General features: G+C 41.4%; 3 protein-coding genes and 1 pseudogene across 6 annotated transcripts in view; 1 reads left to right on the top strand and 3 right to left on the bottom strand.

Moving 5' to 3' along the window:
• The window catches only part of LOC111319340 (uncharacterized), a 10,319-nt gene extending 8,714 nt beyond the window's left edge, over positions 1–1,605 (top strand). The window contains exons 4-5 of the mRNA XM_088754400.1: positions 1–89; positions 575–1,605. The exon at positions 1–89 is cut by the window's left edge and continues 1,214 nt beyond it. Coding sequence (XP_088610526.1) covers positions 1–89; positions 575–735 — 250 coding nt within the window. The 3' untranslated portion in view covers positions 736–1,605. The remainder of the gene's footprint in view (positions 90–574) is intronic.
• On the bottom strand, positions 1,579–6,860 carry LOC111331572 (collagen triple helix repeat-containing protein 1-like; annotated as a pseudogene). The gene is made up of 4 exons (XR_015999025.1): positions 5,431–6,860; positions 4,892–5,014; positions 3,566–3,907; positions 1,579–3,173 (listed from the first exon to the last, which is right to left on the bottom strand). The product of XR_015999025.1 is annotated as a collagen triple helix repeat-containing protein 1-like (transcript).
• A 272-nt stretch (positions 6,861–7,132) lies between these two features.
• Positions 7,133–10,750, bottom strand: LOC111320611 (collagen triple helix repeat-containing protein 1). Of its 3 annotated transcripts, none has more exons than XM_088754408.1 (3): positions 10,591–10,750; positions 8,859–9,308; positions 7,133–7,700 (listed from the first exon to the last, which is right to left on the bottom strand). In XM_088754408.1, exons 2-3 carry the CDS (start codon positions 9,273–9,275, stop codon positions 7,341–7,343), a joined length of 777 nt encoding a protein of 258 aa, XP_088610534.1. In that variant the 5' UTR covers positions 9,276–9,308; positions 10,591–10,750; the 3' UTR covers positions 7,133–7,340. The 3 variants fall into 3 exon arrangements, with proteins under 3 accessions (XP_088610534.1, XP_022779001.2, XP_088610535.1); XM_022923266.2 differs by having other exon boundaries at positions 10,586–10,724; XM_088754409.1 differs by having other exon boundaries at positions 10,518–10,677.
• Positions 10,751–13,639: 2,889 nt separating this feature from the next.
• LOC111331661 (histamine H2 receptor-like) overlaps positions 13,640–15,000 on the bottom strand; it is a 1,715-nt gene continuing 354 nt past the window's right edge. Inside the window, exons 1-2 of the mRNA XM_022936853.2 lie at positions 14,440–15,000; positions 13,640–13,917 (exon numbers count right to left, since the gene is read on the bottom strand). The exon at positions 14,440–15,000 is cut by the window's right edge and continues 354 nt beyond it. Coding sequence (XP_022792588.2) covers positions 13,640–13,917; positions 14,440–15,000 — 839 coding nt within the window. The remainder of the gene's footprint in view (positions 13,918–14,439) is intronic.

Here is a 15,000-nt window from a genome sequence, read left to right on the forward strand (position 1 = left end):
TCATGTGATTCAGTTGGACTTTGCCTTGAGCGCCACACAGGTGCTGCATCGCACGGGAAGGACGGCCAGGGCAGGTGCATCGGGCAAAGGTAGGATATGAAATTTTTTTTAATTAATGTGAACGAAATATCATTGTCGAAAAACGACCCTCGGGGACACGGAGTTTAACCTTCAAGTTGAACTTTTTACCAAATTTTTCGGGCGGATGCGAACGGTGACTTACCATGCAAAATTCAAATAAAAGAATTTAGTTAATCGAAATTGCTTCGAAAAAAAACTCGCAACAGATGTTCCAGCGTTTAGACAATCGGAAACCGTTAAAACACACCATTTAGTCTAAACACTGAGTAAAAACCGACCAGCCGTGGTTTCTTTGGGACGAGAGTAGTGCCACGAGTCAAATTTTTATCCCAATGGTATAAACAACCGTGCAAATGTTGTGCACGTGTCACTATGGTATTTTCAAGGTTAGGTTGAAGTGTATCGCTTATAAATCATCTTTAGTGTGCTACCGATATTTTAACTGCACCCAGCAGTATTCAAATTGGTACAGATTCTTGTATTTCTGTTGCAGTGATAAATTTTGTCGCCGAACATGACCAGGATCTAGCTCGCGCTATACGGGCTTGTCACCAGTCTCAGAGCAATGACGGTTATCAAGCCACGTTTAGCCGGAAAAGAAGTTTTAGAAAGAAATTGAAAAAGAACGCTATTGCTTTAGCTGACAAGCTGTAATACGCCCGCCGTTGATTTAACATCCTGAGTGTACGTAGATTCATGGCAACCCCCACGGCGATTGGGTGATCTTTCGCCTTTTCCATCACGAGTAAATAAAGATTAAGATAACTTTTGCAGTTATAAGGAAATATGTTTTGCTTTAGTCAGGAGCATGAGAAAACGAAAATAAAGGAGTTCTTCACAAGGAATCAGACGGCTTTAGGGTCAGATGTTGTACCACGCAGTGCAGTCAGCTCATTCGTGAGTTTCGTCATTACAAGGGTCCTATGTCTCTATGCATTTTGTATACAGCCAGGATCAACTTTGTCAAAAGCAACGTGCGGGGCAATAGATTTTACAAATTGATGAATTTTTTCGCAGATTTTCTCACTTACGTTAGAAGGAAACTCTGCACACGCTGGTTCTACAGACTTGGACTGTATACTTTCGGTTAACTTGACTTTATTCTTCACAATCCAACATTACACGTTCTGTTCTACGACCTATGTCAATCCCATCTTTTTAGAGTTACAAAAATGCTATGTTTTATGAGCTACGGATATACACACCCAGCTACGTATGTCCGGAGTGGTAAGATAATTTAAGCTAACTTGACAAAAAGTTCCAGTTTTGTTTTACACATTCTTCAATGATTCATGGCCACTAATTTCCTGTTACATCGGCTTGCTTGACAATCAAAGTGTTAATCTACGCATGCGGTTTTACTAGCGACTATTTGATTAAATACATTAGTGTTTGTGAAGGCTCGATTACACGACGCCGGGTTAATACTTCCTTTGACATTCCACAAATCAATGTTAGCGACACGAAATAATAGCTTACTTGGTCAACTACTAAATATACCGAAACGGGAAAACTTTATTATGAGCACGTGCAACCTTTCACGACAAATTTTCCGTCACTTTCTATGTTACACAGTCAGTAACAAAGTGACTTCCCAGTGGCCGCCACACTATCAATATTATCTCTTCACAGCTCAGAAATTTATGGTGGGCTACGCAAGGAGTTTTTCATTGAAGTAGTGACCTCAGATACCAGCATATTCTGTATCCACGCCATTTGACCCCAGATGAGGGGGAAGACAACTAATCTGTAGTAGACAAGTGATAAGAAAGTCTTAAGCACTCTAAACAACAAACGTGTCTAGTTACAATGATAAGGTTGAGATCGGACGTCAGCATTATCAGGCGCCTCTGGCAGCCGCTTCAGTCCATGTAACGATCTCACCTTCCCTCCCATCCCACCACAGGGGAGGACATCCACCACACAGTAATCTCGTGCGTGGGAAATTAACGTCTCCTACCCCTAACCCTGCAGGAGACGGGGCATACGGTTTATTCGTCCTTATCCGAGAAGACTAGAATACTTATCCATTTGTTGATATTATAGAAAGGTAGCAAATTCTCCTCACTTATTTTAAGACCATGATGAAACATGCAACGTGTTCCAGGATGTCGGTAAATGAAGACGAGCGAGAGAGTGAGCGAAAAAGGAAGGTTCGTAGAACTTTAGGTATTACACAAGTTAAAAAGCTTAATGCACAAGGTTTTCAGAGAACAAAATAGCTTTTGAAGGATCGACGCAAATTGGTCAAACATTTCAAAGAAACTACAATTTTAAATGCTCGTCTGTTTGTCTGTATAGTATTAAATATATTAATCAGTAGTTTCACTAGCAACCTTTGTGGCTTCCCTTGGTGTTGATGTATGGGATCCCATGAAAATGGGTTCCCACTCCACCGATGAGCAATCTCGTGATCAGTGGCTAAAAAAGGAACAAACTACAATTTTAACCGCTCGTCTTCGCCTTAGGTTGTGGTTATTAAGACTAAACCTGTTATAAGCATATCTTTCTGAGATATATGTCGGTCAATCCTTGTTATGTTTTAATTTCAATCCTTTTAATTTTCTTTTGCATCTGGTTTTACTCAGTTTTAGCTCTTCCAAACTTTTTTATCTCATGAACAGTTTTACTTTCGAAAGTAGCTGCTAATGGACAATTACTGTTTTGATTCCGCATTTTTAAAGCTTTAGTTGTAGATCCTTTTTAGTTTGGCAGTCCTGTTTAGCAGGTTTTAATCCTGTGAGGGTGGTAATTCTTCCACGTAAATCCGGGATACTGGGTTCCAGCCCGTGTTAGCGTCAGCGTTTCCGTAACTCCTGCAGTTGCCAACCCAGAATCCCACGCGCACAATTCCCCGAGGAACTTTCTTACACACTCCTTCGATTTGCCGCACACGGTGTAAATCCTTCTTGCTTCCATCTCCATGGATCATGTACACCACGCCATCAATGGCAGCAGGGGCCGAGCACTCCGCACCGTTGAAGGTGAAATACCATCGTCTGCAACAGGCATGGCAGTTATAGATACGGAGTACTCCATTCCAGAAGGCGCGCAGAGCAAGTTTCATCAGATATTATGTTGAAAAGACATTCCTGCGAATAAGTTCAAGTTCCGTAAAGTTAAAAGTTAGTCACAAAACCAGAGTATCACAAAAATGGGTTTGATACTATGAGATCGTACCTGAAAATCTGCTACATTTTGTGCGTAAGAAATATTTGGAGAATTCCCTCAGAGAACTATCTTGGAAACTCGAATTTTGGTTTTTGCTTGGCCCAAATCTACCGCTCTGACTCAAGTAATATATAATACAAGTGTCTGTCACACAGTCACATTGAAACTGACACAAGAATAAGAAGATTGCCGCACAATAGAAATCAGTGAAATCGCACATAAAACTTAACGCCATCGCTACTAGCTCGCACTAGTTTTGTTCTCATGTTCATTTTTTATTAAAATTGATAAGATCATCATCTTTAATGCATACCTTAATCAATCCAGTGTCCCTACCGTCGTTCAGATCTCTGAAAACGCACTGTTTCCAGTTACTTCCCAATGTACCTGGTAGTCCCTGAGGGCCAGGGGCTCCTTGGCTTCCTTTGTCCCCGACGTCACCTTTAATTCCTTGTGGACCTTCTCGGCCCGAAGACCCTGAAACTCCCGGCGTCCCAGCGTCTCCCTTGTCCCCTGCTGTTCCTCGAAGGCCGGTTGATCCCGCTACACCTGCAGGTCCCGCGGGTCCAGGGCTCCCAGGGATACCTGGGATACCAGGCGCGCAAGAGCAGGAATTGTGACAACAAGCTCTGTCCAGTGACTTTATTTGATTTTCCTAAATGCAGCAAAAATGTTGTATAGTTAACTCCTGAATCCGGCTTATTGAGTGGTTCTTGAAATTATGATTTCTCTAGCACCGTTCGCTCCTTTCCTTTTCCAAACACTTGAAACGTCAGCTTTAGAAAATCTTAACAGCAGCTAATTTACATTATTATACATTGTAGTCACCATCTGCCTTCTCATTGGCTAAACGCCTACAGTTAACTCTGGGAAAGAGCGCAACCCACAGATTATTGACTTATCTGTACCTTCAGATTAGTGAATAATCTGTAGGTTGCGCGCGCAATGCATGATTTCCGGTGGAGCCATTTCAAGTTCACGGACAGCGAAGTAAGAATGGCTTCTCGATTCGCTTCATCGACCCAGCGAGAAATTGAGAAATTACTTGAGGATAAAGATTCGGAAAATACTAAAAGAATGTATAATAAACAATTATTGAATGAGGTTTTTGTGGAGGCGGCGAGGCCGAGTGGTTAGGGTGCTGGACTTGTGATTTGGGGTCCCGGGTTCCAGTCCTCTACCGTGCCACTCTCTGGATTTGTTCTCAGTTGCCCCTGGTTCAACTCCTCGGCTGCCCACTGGTCTGCCTCCTGCCAGTGGGGATTCTTAGGCACTTAGTTTACATTGTGGCTGAAAAGCCCCTAAGGGGGAGCTTCAATTTACGTATTTATTTATTAATTTATTTATTTATATCCGGAAAAATCAAGGTCTTGGTTAGTGTTATCAGCCTCGGCCTTCGGCTTCGGCTGATAACACTTCCCTCGACCTTGATTATTCCGGATATCACAAAAACCTCATCCAATAATTGTTTATTATTAACTCGGTTGATAAAACCAAATGTAATGTCAACAGCTTTAAGTCTAACTTTGTCTGAAGTGTGAACCGTCTTCACTCGACTCTTGGAGGGACGACCGGGGGATTGGGACGGGGAGAAGGCTGACTATTCAAATTAGGTCTACCTCATTTCGTTGTTACGTACCTTACCACTGCTGTCTTTACCTGCCGCTGCACATGAGGTAATCAGTGATAAAACGAGAACCCACGACACCAAAAATGGCCGAATATTCATCGTGAAAAATATTTCTAAAAAATCCTTGTTGACCTGTGGAAAATATGACGAAATTATCATTTTGATCGTTGTCATTGAGCGGTCCTGTATTTTTTTAGAACCTATTTATGTGGACCAGATCCTTAGAGCAACACTTCTCGAAATTTTCTTCAGGCGACCTGACTATATTTTTTTTTTCCAAAGCAACCAGGCATGGTACCGGCAAAATTGTGATTTTAAACATTGAAAGTTTATAACTTTGTGTGTCCTATTTAATGTTTCGAAACTACTCACACAATCTAAACTACTTTTTGAGGGTTGAAGGCTACAAATTGGCCCATAACTTCCCCCACAAGTGCATTTCTCCAAGAAGAAAACCACCTTAGCCTTATCGATCAGCACTGTATGTATTCAGTGATATCAAACTCGTATATTGAATTCCTCGAACCAATAACGTGTACCTCGTATACCTTCCTGCTGCTGGGAATTAAAGTGATCTCTTTCTACCATGAAATGGAAGATAGCAACTGGAATATTTCGTCAACTTTTGGCGAGTAATAGAGTCTAGATCTTATTACCAATGAGGCTTTCAGTTTTCGTCTGAGACCTTCAGCTTTTAGTTTTCTTTATTTGGAATACTTCACCTTCCTCTCCATAAAAATGGTTTCACTTTTTGGCTTGTCAATGTTATTAGCTTCTTGTTTTTGAAAATTGTTTACCTTCAGTGGTACCTGTGTGGTTTCGGCTCAGCCATTCATCCTGTCATAAGCATTTCAGCCTTCAGCAGTTTCTCCTTTTATGGAGCTGTATAACTTCCTTTTTTTTTTTGCAGTTTTCTTGAAACCTTTTAGGGTTTAGCCTATATAGTTAGCCTCTGGCAAGGTTTGTCTTAGAGAAATATTTCACTTTGGCCCACAGCTTTGTAGAAGCAATGCATTTTTCGTTCAAATAAGATAAGATGAAGTTCATCTTATCTGAATAAGAGTTCCACTGATTTCAGTGGTTTGTAAGACCCTCACTGAATATTACAGATTTCAGCATGCCTACGTTCCACGCCTTCAGTTCACATTCATCTTGGCATAAATGAAGTTTTCAGCTTTCACGTTTTGGCAAATCATGGTTTGGTTTCGTGAGCCTTCGGCGAGTTAATCACGGACCTTTTTGGAACGCAGCTTCAATTCTCAGTAACACTGACGAAATTGAAATGAATTTTTAGGGAAGCGACTTTGAATGTACTTTATTTGGCCGGCCTCTCTGTAGCTTCTCGCAAAGCTTTTCTCGCAATTGCCATGGTTTTCTTTTTATTCATTTTTCCAGTTTTTCAACATAATGACTGTTGTGATCGTCCACATGGTGGCTAAGTGCAAAAGTTTATGTCCTTAGACTATCAGAATCTTCGCACAAAATCTTCTATGAAACAATATTTTTTTAACACACTGTTACTCAAACGTAATGTTTACCGGCTCATCATAGAATCGTCAAATTGTCGCTAGGCCCTGCTTGTAGTCCGAAAGTTCAGTTTTCGGTTTGAGGCCACAATTCGCATCGCCTTAGTGAATCGTAGTGTCGTTGACTCGAAAGCTTATTCTGTCACCTTTAAGACCTTGATATCCATCATTTTCCAAACAGAGTATTTTATAGCATTGCTACTTTACACTGATTCTGAGTTCCACAAGGTCTAACTCAATCGCAAAGGAACGAGAAATCCGACTTGAAAATTGTGAATATATGACTTTGAAAATATGGCGGCCGCGCGGACGCCATATTTTTAAATTTTATCATTTAATGTAAACGCATAGAATAATGCCCCTCTATTACTCCCTAAAGCCATCAAAATACATGTGAAAACGACGGGTTCTGATTGGTTTGTTGATCTCCTAACAATAGAGGAAGTCTGAGGGACAAATTTCTGCTTCGTAGGAAAGGCAGAGGAAAAGCATTTTCGCGCGAGCCAATCGCGCGGTTCGGGCAGTTCAGGTGTCAATGTGTTAATTAATTAACATAATATATTTATACGAGTAATTGCTTCTGGTTACAATTCAATTGGGTCATTCCATTTAATAATATCTGCTCCCCTTATATAAAAACTAGTCTTTGATTAAAATCAGCCAACACAAGTCAATCAACAATAAATAATCCCGTAGATACATGCGGTCATAGACTGCCTACGTTTAGATTATATTTTCACTTTAATTTCAGCTCTACGAAATCATAACATCATTTCTTTCTATTTCAGTTCATCACGTAGAAGCAAGAAAGAGCTTTGTGTATTCCGGCTTAATCTTCTAATCTACATAGCTTTAGTGCCTTAAATCCGTTATCTCCGTAAATCAAAGAATAAGAAAGTTTTCCTTCTTTCATTTCTCAGCTCAATATCGTTTTAGGCCTGAGGAGCTGGTACTTCTTCCACGTAAATCCGGGATACTGAGTTCCAGCCCGTATAAGCGTCAGCATTTCCGACACCTTTGCAATTGCCGACCCAGAATCCCACGCGTACGATTCCCGGGGGGACTTTCTCACATACTCCTTCGATTTGTCGCACTCGGTGTAAATTCTTCTTACCTCCATCGCCATGTATCATGTACACTATACCATCTATGGCAGCGGGGGCCGAGCACTCCGCGCCGTTGAAGGTGAAATACCAACGTCTGCAGCAAGCGTTGCAATTGTAGATACGGAGAGCGCCATTCCAGTAGACACGAATGCCAGTGTTAGCGGACGATTTGTTGAAAACACATTCCTGGGAAAATCATCAACAATGAATTGCCGCACTCAAGAATCTTCTTAATAGAAGGAATTCAAACAAACAAAAAGTGATTATGGAAAAAGACGCAAACATAAATTCACTGGTTACGATGCGCCTTCAAGGCGTTAAACGTCAGTTTTAAATGACCCTTTCCAGTCCCCCCTTAAGTCATCAAAACGGATTGATCCTCTAACAACAGAGGAAGTTTGGGGACAAAATTCTAGTTAGAAACCGGGGAAGGTTGGAGTTGAATGTTTAATTCAGTTTTAATACATTACAAAATGTGACGTCATTGCTTGCCCGCAACTATCGCTTGCGTTCGCAGGAAACCCACGAGATCCCAGTCCACCACGAGATTAGAAAGCGTTCTCCATTTTGTCGAAGGCATTTATGTTCTCCTCTTACTTATTTCATTTATCGAGTTTGAGGTCGTTGCTGTAAATTAGGGACAGAGTTTTCCTCTTAGATTTAGATCGCGAAGAAAAAAAAAGACAATGATATGTTACTTATGGTACGGTAGTGAGTAGATGAGGTTTGATTTTGTATTTGTCATATCTCTTCGTTGTGCCTGACTGGTTTGGAAATGGTTTCTGGTCACGCAGAACGCTTTCAAATTATTAACGCATGCCGAGAACAAAACGAATCCTCTCTAATTTATGTGCAGTCGTGAGCAGGTTTTCAAGACATACTGTTGTTTAGACTTTTATTTTCCCGTCAAAAAATAAAAACACGAACTGGCGATAATAGCGAGGTGTTTTGGCAATAAACACAGCTTTTAATTATGGCGCGACCCTCTAAATAGTCCTTTTTACAGTTGTGGGCTTGGCGGCCAAGCCTTTGAACAGGAGTGAGGCTAAGGGTGACCTTGTTGTGATAGAGACCTGTATCTAGTTAGCATGATAATAAAGAAATTTGCATTTGAAAAGCAGCAACATCTCTATCATAACAAGGTCACCCTTAGCCTCACTCCAGTTCAAAGGCTTGGCCACCAAGCCCACAACTGTAAAAAGGACTATTGACTAATCTCAGAGCGCGCTATAACAAATAGATGCGACAGTGTTTTTTAAGCTTATTATACTAGATATCTTAACAGCCTGAACTGATGGGGAAATATTGTCGGGAAATATTGACGACGCGAATGCAGTCATTTACCTTGACCAATCCAGTGTCCCTATCGTCGTTCAGATCTTTGAACACGCACTGTTTCCAGTTACTTCCCAATGTACCTGGTAGTCCCTGAGGACCTGGAGCTCCTTGGCTTCCTTTGTCACCGACGTCACCTTTAATTCCTTGTGGACCTTCTCGGCCAGCAGACCCTGGAGCTCCTTGTGTCCCAGCGTCTCCTTTGTCCCCTGCTGGTCCTCGAGGGCCTGGTGATCCCGCTACACCTGCAGGTCCTGCGGGTCCAGGGCTCCCAGGGATGCCTGGGATGCCAGGCGCGCAAGAGCAATGACTTTGACCACAAGCCCCGCCACTATTGCTATTACTGTTATTGTCAGTCACTGCTACACACGATGCGATCAGCGGCAAAATGAACACCAGTGACGTCAAAATTAAGGAGTTGTTCATTGTAGAAATTAAATCTGATAAATCCGGATTGATCTGTGGGAAAAAAGATCCGTGAACATGTCACGGCGAATCTGTTCTTTGTGAAGCGTAAATTGCGTGACATATCTGCTGCCCCGACAGCACGGCTGCGGCTGCGAAGAAACTGCCAGTTTTTGAAAGCTATTCGTACGCCTTGGAAAGCTTCTCTCTCTTGTCTAGTAGAATTAATCTGGCAATATACTAATTTGTGATATTTAAACTTATTACATCACTCGCAGCGCCCGTGGGTCAGATCAAGCGAATCCTGCGTTCTGATTGGCTACCCGAGCGGGCATAATGGGCCCATCTTGCCCGTTCGGGATTGCCCGCATTGATCTTGCGCATTAAAAGAAAATAGAATTAGAAATACTTTTGTAATTCTTTGACAATTTCGGCGATGGAAACGCAAAAAGCGGCAGAGGATGGTCAAAACAAAGAAAACAGAAACGACTCTCGTGACTTTGTTGTGCTAGAAGCAAATTAAAGTTGGCTTTCTTTCTCGGCTCTCGAAGTAAACGAGTTTTTCTTAATTCTTAATAATGCGAAATCTTTTTGCAATATAATAAATCCTTTATTAACCAGGCTTGTTTGGTCAAGATGACCGGATATTAGCCTCATTCTTTTTTCGCATTTTTGTGGACCTCGACTTCTTCTCAGTCCATAAAAATGCGAAAAGAGAATGAGGCCATTATCCAGCCATCCTAACCTCACGCTTGGTTAATAACGCATATGTATCTGTGTGATATGAAATAGGATTGCGCAAAATAGTAACTCTTCTTAAATTACTACTTTGCGAAATGAGTCAAAATCCTTATTATTAGTTAACGATTACTCTAAAATCCTTTTGAAAGTTATCTTTGCCTTATTAGAAAATATATCGGCATTATCCTTTTAGTTTCGTTAGATCTCGCCTGGTTTCGTTTCGATTCGTTTCGTTTTGATTCGCAAAGTAGTATAAGCCGACAAGACAGATCTCTCGCCGACTCACTTTTCCCTGCGAGTCTCAATGGGGTAAAGCGTTGGCCGTAAAACGACCAAAATTTAGGCTTTGACAAGTTTTAACCGTTAGTCGTAAAAAAGGTTAACCGAAAGAATATTTCAGGCCAACACAATGGAAAGATATTAACCTTTAGCCGTAAATTGGCCAGAATTTACACCGTTAACCGTAAAAGGCATCACCCCATTGAGAGCCTCATGCGCAAGGTCTCATATTTTCGAACAAACCTGCCCGTGCCGAAGCGCTAATAATGGGTCTACTTGTAAGCTGGTGAGTTTGTCTTTTGCAATGATACCTGACCTGCAGTGGAATGAGTTGCGTTTGAGTCACAAGACGCCTTTGTTTTAAGAAAGAGGCAAAGTGAAGAACTTGGACGCTTGGAAATACTGATTGATTTGTCTTCACCACACTTGCTTTTAAAGGTCAATTACGGGTCTTTATTTCGACCGTCTCTAACCTGTACGTGTGACCAATGGGAAATCCCTTGACGCAGTTCCGGTGTAAAGTAGATTATCAAAATAGATCTGCTTAACACTGGAAAAGGTTTCTGTCAAAATGTATTTCAAAATTTGTAAATAAGACATTCCCAAGCACGTTCTTTGCTCCAAACTCCGCATCGTCGCCTTCAACTCCCATGAGTGATCAAGATAGATTTTCTCCTTACAATATCAAAACACTCTTTTTTCTTTTTACAAGAACGTCTCAAAAATAACAATGTTCTTAACATGTTCTTAAAGTTGTGTAGTATAGTAACTCGATAAATCAGTGCGGACGTGACTAGGCTTGACCGAATTAAAACTGAGATGTATCGGACAATAAGAAAACGGCATTGTTAATGTCTAAAAATGTCCCTAAGTATTTGAGTTAATTGTTCTGTTACACAGTTTTACATTTCTTTTACCTGTATTGATACTTTTCACAAAAAAACAAAACAAAAACCAAAAAAAACAAGCAACATGTTCTTGACTGACTCTCAGCCTGGGTATATTCTTGGTATGTTCTTAAAATTTTGGTTAATCTCAACTACTAATCTCAGTGACTGCTCTAGGGTGATCAGTTGCAGGAACCAGATGTCACAGTCTTGATAATATTCTCTTCTTTAATTTCGAACCTTTTTCACTTTGTTGAATCACAGCTAACATGCCAGAACCCTCTCCTTACACACTGTCACGTGCACGAGGCTTTAACTGGAAAGTTTCAAATTCTGTGATCTGTGGACTGCTGACAAGTCACGTCTTACTTCATCTTAATCAAGAAGAATGAAATACTTATGAGTGGGGGATGGGAGAGGAGTGATTGACGGGGAGAGGTGTGGTATTCCAAAGACCTTATTTAGATTTAACTCGAAATATTTTAAACTCTTGGAATCACCTCACGTCCCCATTTAGGTGATTTGAAAAGGGAGGGCTCATTGACGCGCAATTTTCTAAAACATTTACTGCGATTTTCCTGTATCCGCCTCTAATGGGACTAACATAACACTCTTAATATTGTTTTCTTTTCAAAGCATTGTGCAAAGAAGTCTTATGCCAACGGAATATCTCAAAGTTAAGGAACTGCAGCTTAAAAATGGTTGAGGAGAGAGGGGAGGGAAGTGGGGGAGATAAAAACCAACAACCAGTTTGAGAAAAAGCGTCATACTTATAACATACCACTTAATGTGGTAAAATAATGAGTTCGGTTTAAAGTTGGCGGATTTTTTTTATCGCTATTCCTCAAGAAAATAGATTGAAAAATATTTTTGGGACTGGTGCGCTTTCGTTTCCGGAGATCCTATGGGGATACAACGAAAGACTTATCTCGAGTTTCGAATCATTTCTGGTATGAAGGTTTGTGTAGCAGGTAGTTACAGTTCTGGGCCGGATTGTTCAAAGCTGTGTTAAGATAACCCAGGGTTAGTGTGAAATTTGATTTCAGATCTGAAAGCTCTGAAAAAAATACAGCTTAATTCCATTTGTCTACAATTGGATGATTGAATTCTCTATTAAAAAATTGGGAAAATTATCCCAAAACGGCTTTTGAACCTGAGAGAAATATAGAAACCTTGATTAAAATAACTCTGGGTTATCACTTATCGACCTTCAAACAACTGGGCCCTGAAGTCTGTACAGTTGAACCTCAATTATCCAGACCTCGATTATCCGGACTTTTTCTCCAGTCCCAATTTTTTCATGAATATTTATCAGTCATCATGATCAAGATCTGTAGCCATTTTCTTTTTAAAACTACAGCATTGAAAAGTGGGGTAAAGGTGATGTTCTTCTTTAAGACAAATTACTGACTTCAACATGTTAAGCTGATGTAAAACACACGTATAGAGGTATTCACGTGCATGTAGGACAGTGAAGATGTAGACCATATCTTTTTCAAAACAATTTGTAGATGTCTTGTTTCAGGATTAAATGCCACTCTCTTAATTTAATCAGTTTTTGTTCCTCATTAATTAATATTCGTATTCTCGATTATTCGAACCCTCGATTATCCGGGCTTTTTCGTTTAGTCCCATCCAGCCGAGGCCTATCCCAGTTTCCATTGCATGGAGTGACTGGTAGTGTCACTACTCCCCCCCCCCCCCCTTCGCCAATGAAATACTCTGACACTTGGCCGGTACCATTAATATTCCAGGGTGAGGAGAGTAAAGGATTTTCAGTTGTCGGTCAGGTCTCGAACCCTGACATCTTAACCCGGAGTCCAGCTTACTCGGCTAACCATTAGGCCACCGAACGTCTCCCAGGTTTAGCTTTAGTGAGTATATTCGTGGGAGTATATTGATGGGGTTTTTGTTCATTTTTCCCGACAAATCACCAATATTTATCGCCCCCCCCCCCCGCCGTGAAGCAAAGTGAGAGGGAGAGACATTGTAGGAGTAAAGTACCTTATTCATGTACAAGGCAGAAAGACCCGGCCAGGGCTCGAACCCAGGCCTTCTAACCTGGAGTTCGGCACGATGACCGCTAGACTACCGCGTCTCTCAGATTAACTACGGTTATAGTACTGATTTTCGATCGAGTCTTGGCAGAAGTAGCTTGATTTCGTGAGAGATAATAATGATAATAATAAGAATAATTTAATATTCATATTGCGCAAATTAACATGTGGATATGAGGATATGATCAAATGCGCATCACAACACTTTTCGGGGGACTTTGGCCGGACTGCATTAGCAGTTTACAAACAATCGAAGGAAACGTATTTGAAGATGCCCCCTCCCCCCAGTTCCCAGTAAATAGGCCAGACCACATCACAGTAATCTCGTGAGTGGGTTCTTTAACGTCCCCTGTCTAACCAAATTAGCTAATTAATAGATGCAGGAGAAGGAGATGGCAGCTCATCGGATACTGACTAGCGTTTACTGATCCTGTTGGTTACCGCCAGTAGGCATGGAGATTGTGTTGACAGTAGTATTGTGTGTGACCAAGAGAAATCGGAAAATTCTCTTGAAACCACGTTGAAATTCGCTGGATCTGATCAGGTAGATAATAGGGTTCAGAGCGCTGTTGACAACAATTATCACAACGGAGGCCGAGCGAACTAGGTTAGGAACCTGACTGGGACCAAGTTTTGCTGCGATTATCACATAGATGAATCCTGGGATGTAGCAGAATACAAACGCACCCATTACCATCGCTGGAAAATAAAACAAATCAAACGAAGTTATTGTATTTTTCACACTTCTCAAAGCTCCTGATAATGAAGTCGGTGGATACTCTCGCCGAGTGAGCAGAAAAAGGACCCGGTCTGTTCTGTATTTTCGCCGATGGTTGCTTTAGCATTGGCGCTTCCTCCACGACACGAGGAATTTTCGCGCTACTTTTATCGAATGCTGGGATTGGTTGGTTATCTAAAGAGTACGGACGAAATTGTTTTTTTCGCACCCCTCCCCCCTCGCACGTTTCATGCTCGTTGTGGACCTAGCGCAGGGTATAATTTCCGAGGTCTAACGTCTTGAACCAGGTGATTTTCTCGACCAGAAACCAGATACAGTGTGTACTTATGGCGCGAGGTCTATTTTTGTGGTACAGATGATTAATATGTTTGAATCTTATGATAAGAACAATTTGGCATGAAGATGTTATTTCGACGCAGTCCCTTCAAGTCAATATATATACCACAGCTTGCGCAAGTTATAAAGCCCTCTAAACATCTTACCTATGGTTCTCATCCACTTCATTTCTTTTTCCTTTTTCCTCTTCATTTCTGCTTCTTCGAGATTCAGGTTCTCGCCAGGTTCGACTCTGTTGCTCTGAGACCACGAGATCTTAGCCACACGAGCGTACACGAATATTATCACCGCAAAAGGGATCCAAAGAAAGAAGATCATGTTGAGGGCAAGATGATAGGTATATATCAAGGAAGGCCGCTTACCACAAGTCACCGAACAACCAACGAGGCTTCTTCTGTAGTCAGAGTGGTCTGTATTGCCATTCGTCCAATTTGCGGTCGCAACAGACAACACCGGTGCAAACCAAGCTGCAAACAACGCCCACCTGACGCGTTTTTCGGTGACAATGGTTGTGTACCTCAAGGGATACACTATCGCTGCGTAGCGATCGCAGCTGAGGAGACATATGTGAATAACGCTGACATACACCAGCATTGTTAACAGCCCCAAGAAATACTCGCACACTTCACACGCGACTTCGTGTTCGTACACCCACATCAAACGAAATACAAGGAACGACAGCGAAGAGAAGTCGGACACTGCTAAAC

This window comes from Stylophora pistillata, chromosome 3 (assembly GCF_964205215.1).
Source record: "Stylophora pistillata chromosome 3, jaStyPist1.2, whole genome shotgun sequence".
Lineage (NCBI taxonomy): Eukaryota > Metazoa > Cnidaria > Anthozoa > Scleractinia > Pocilloporidae > Stylophora > Stylophora pistillata.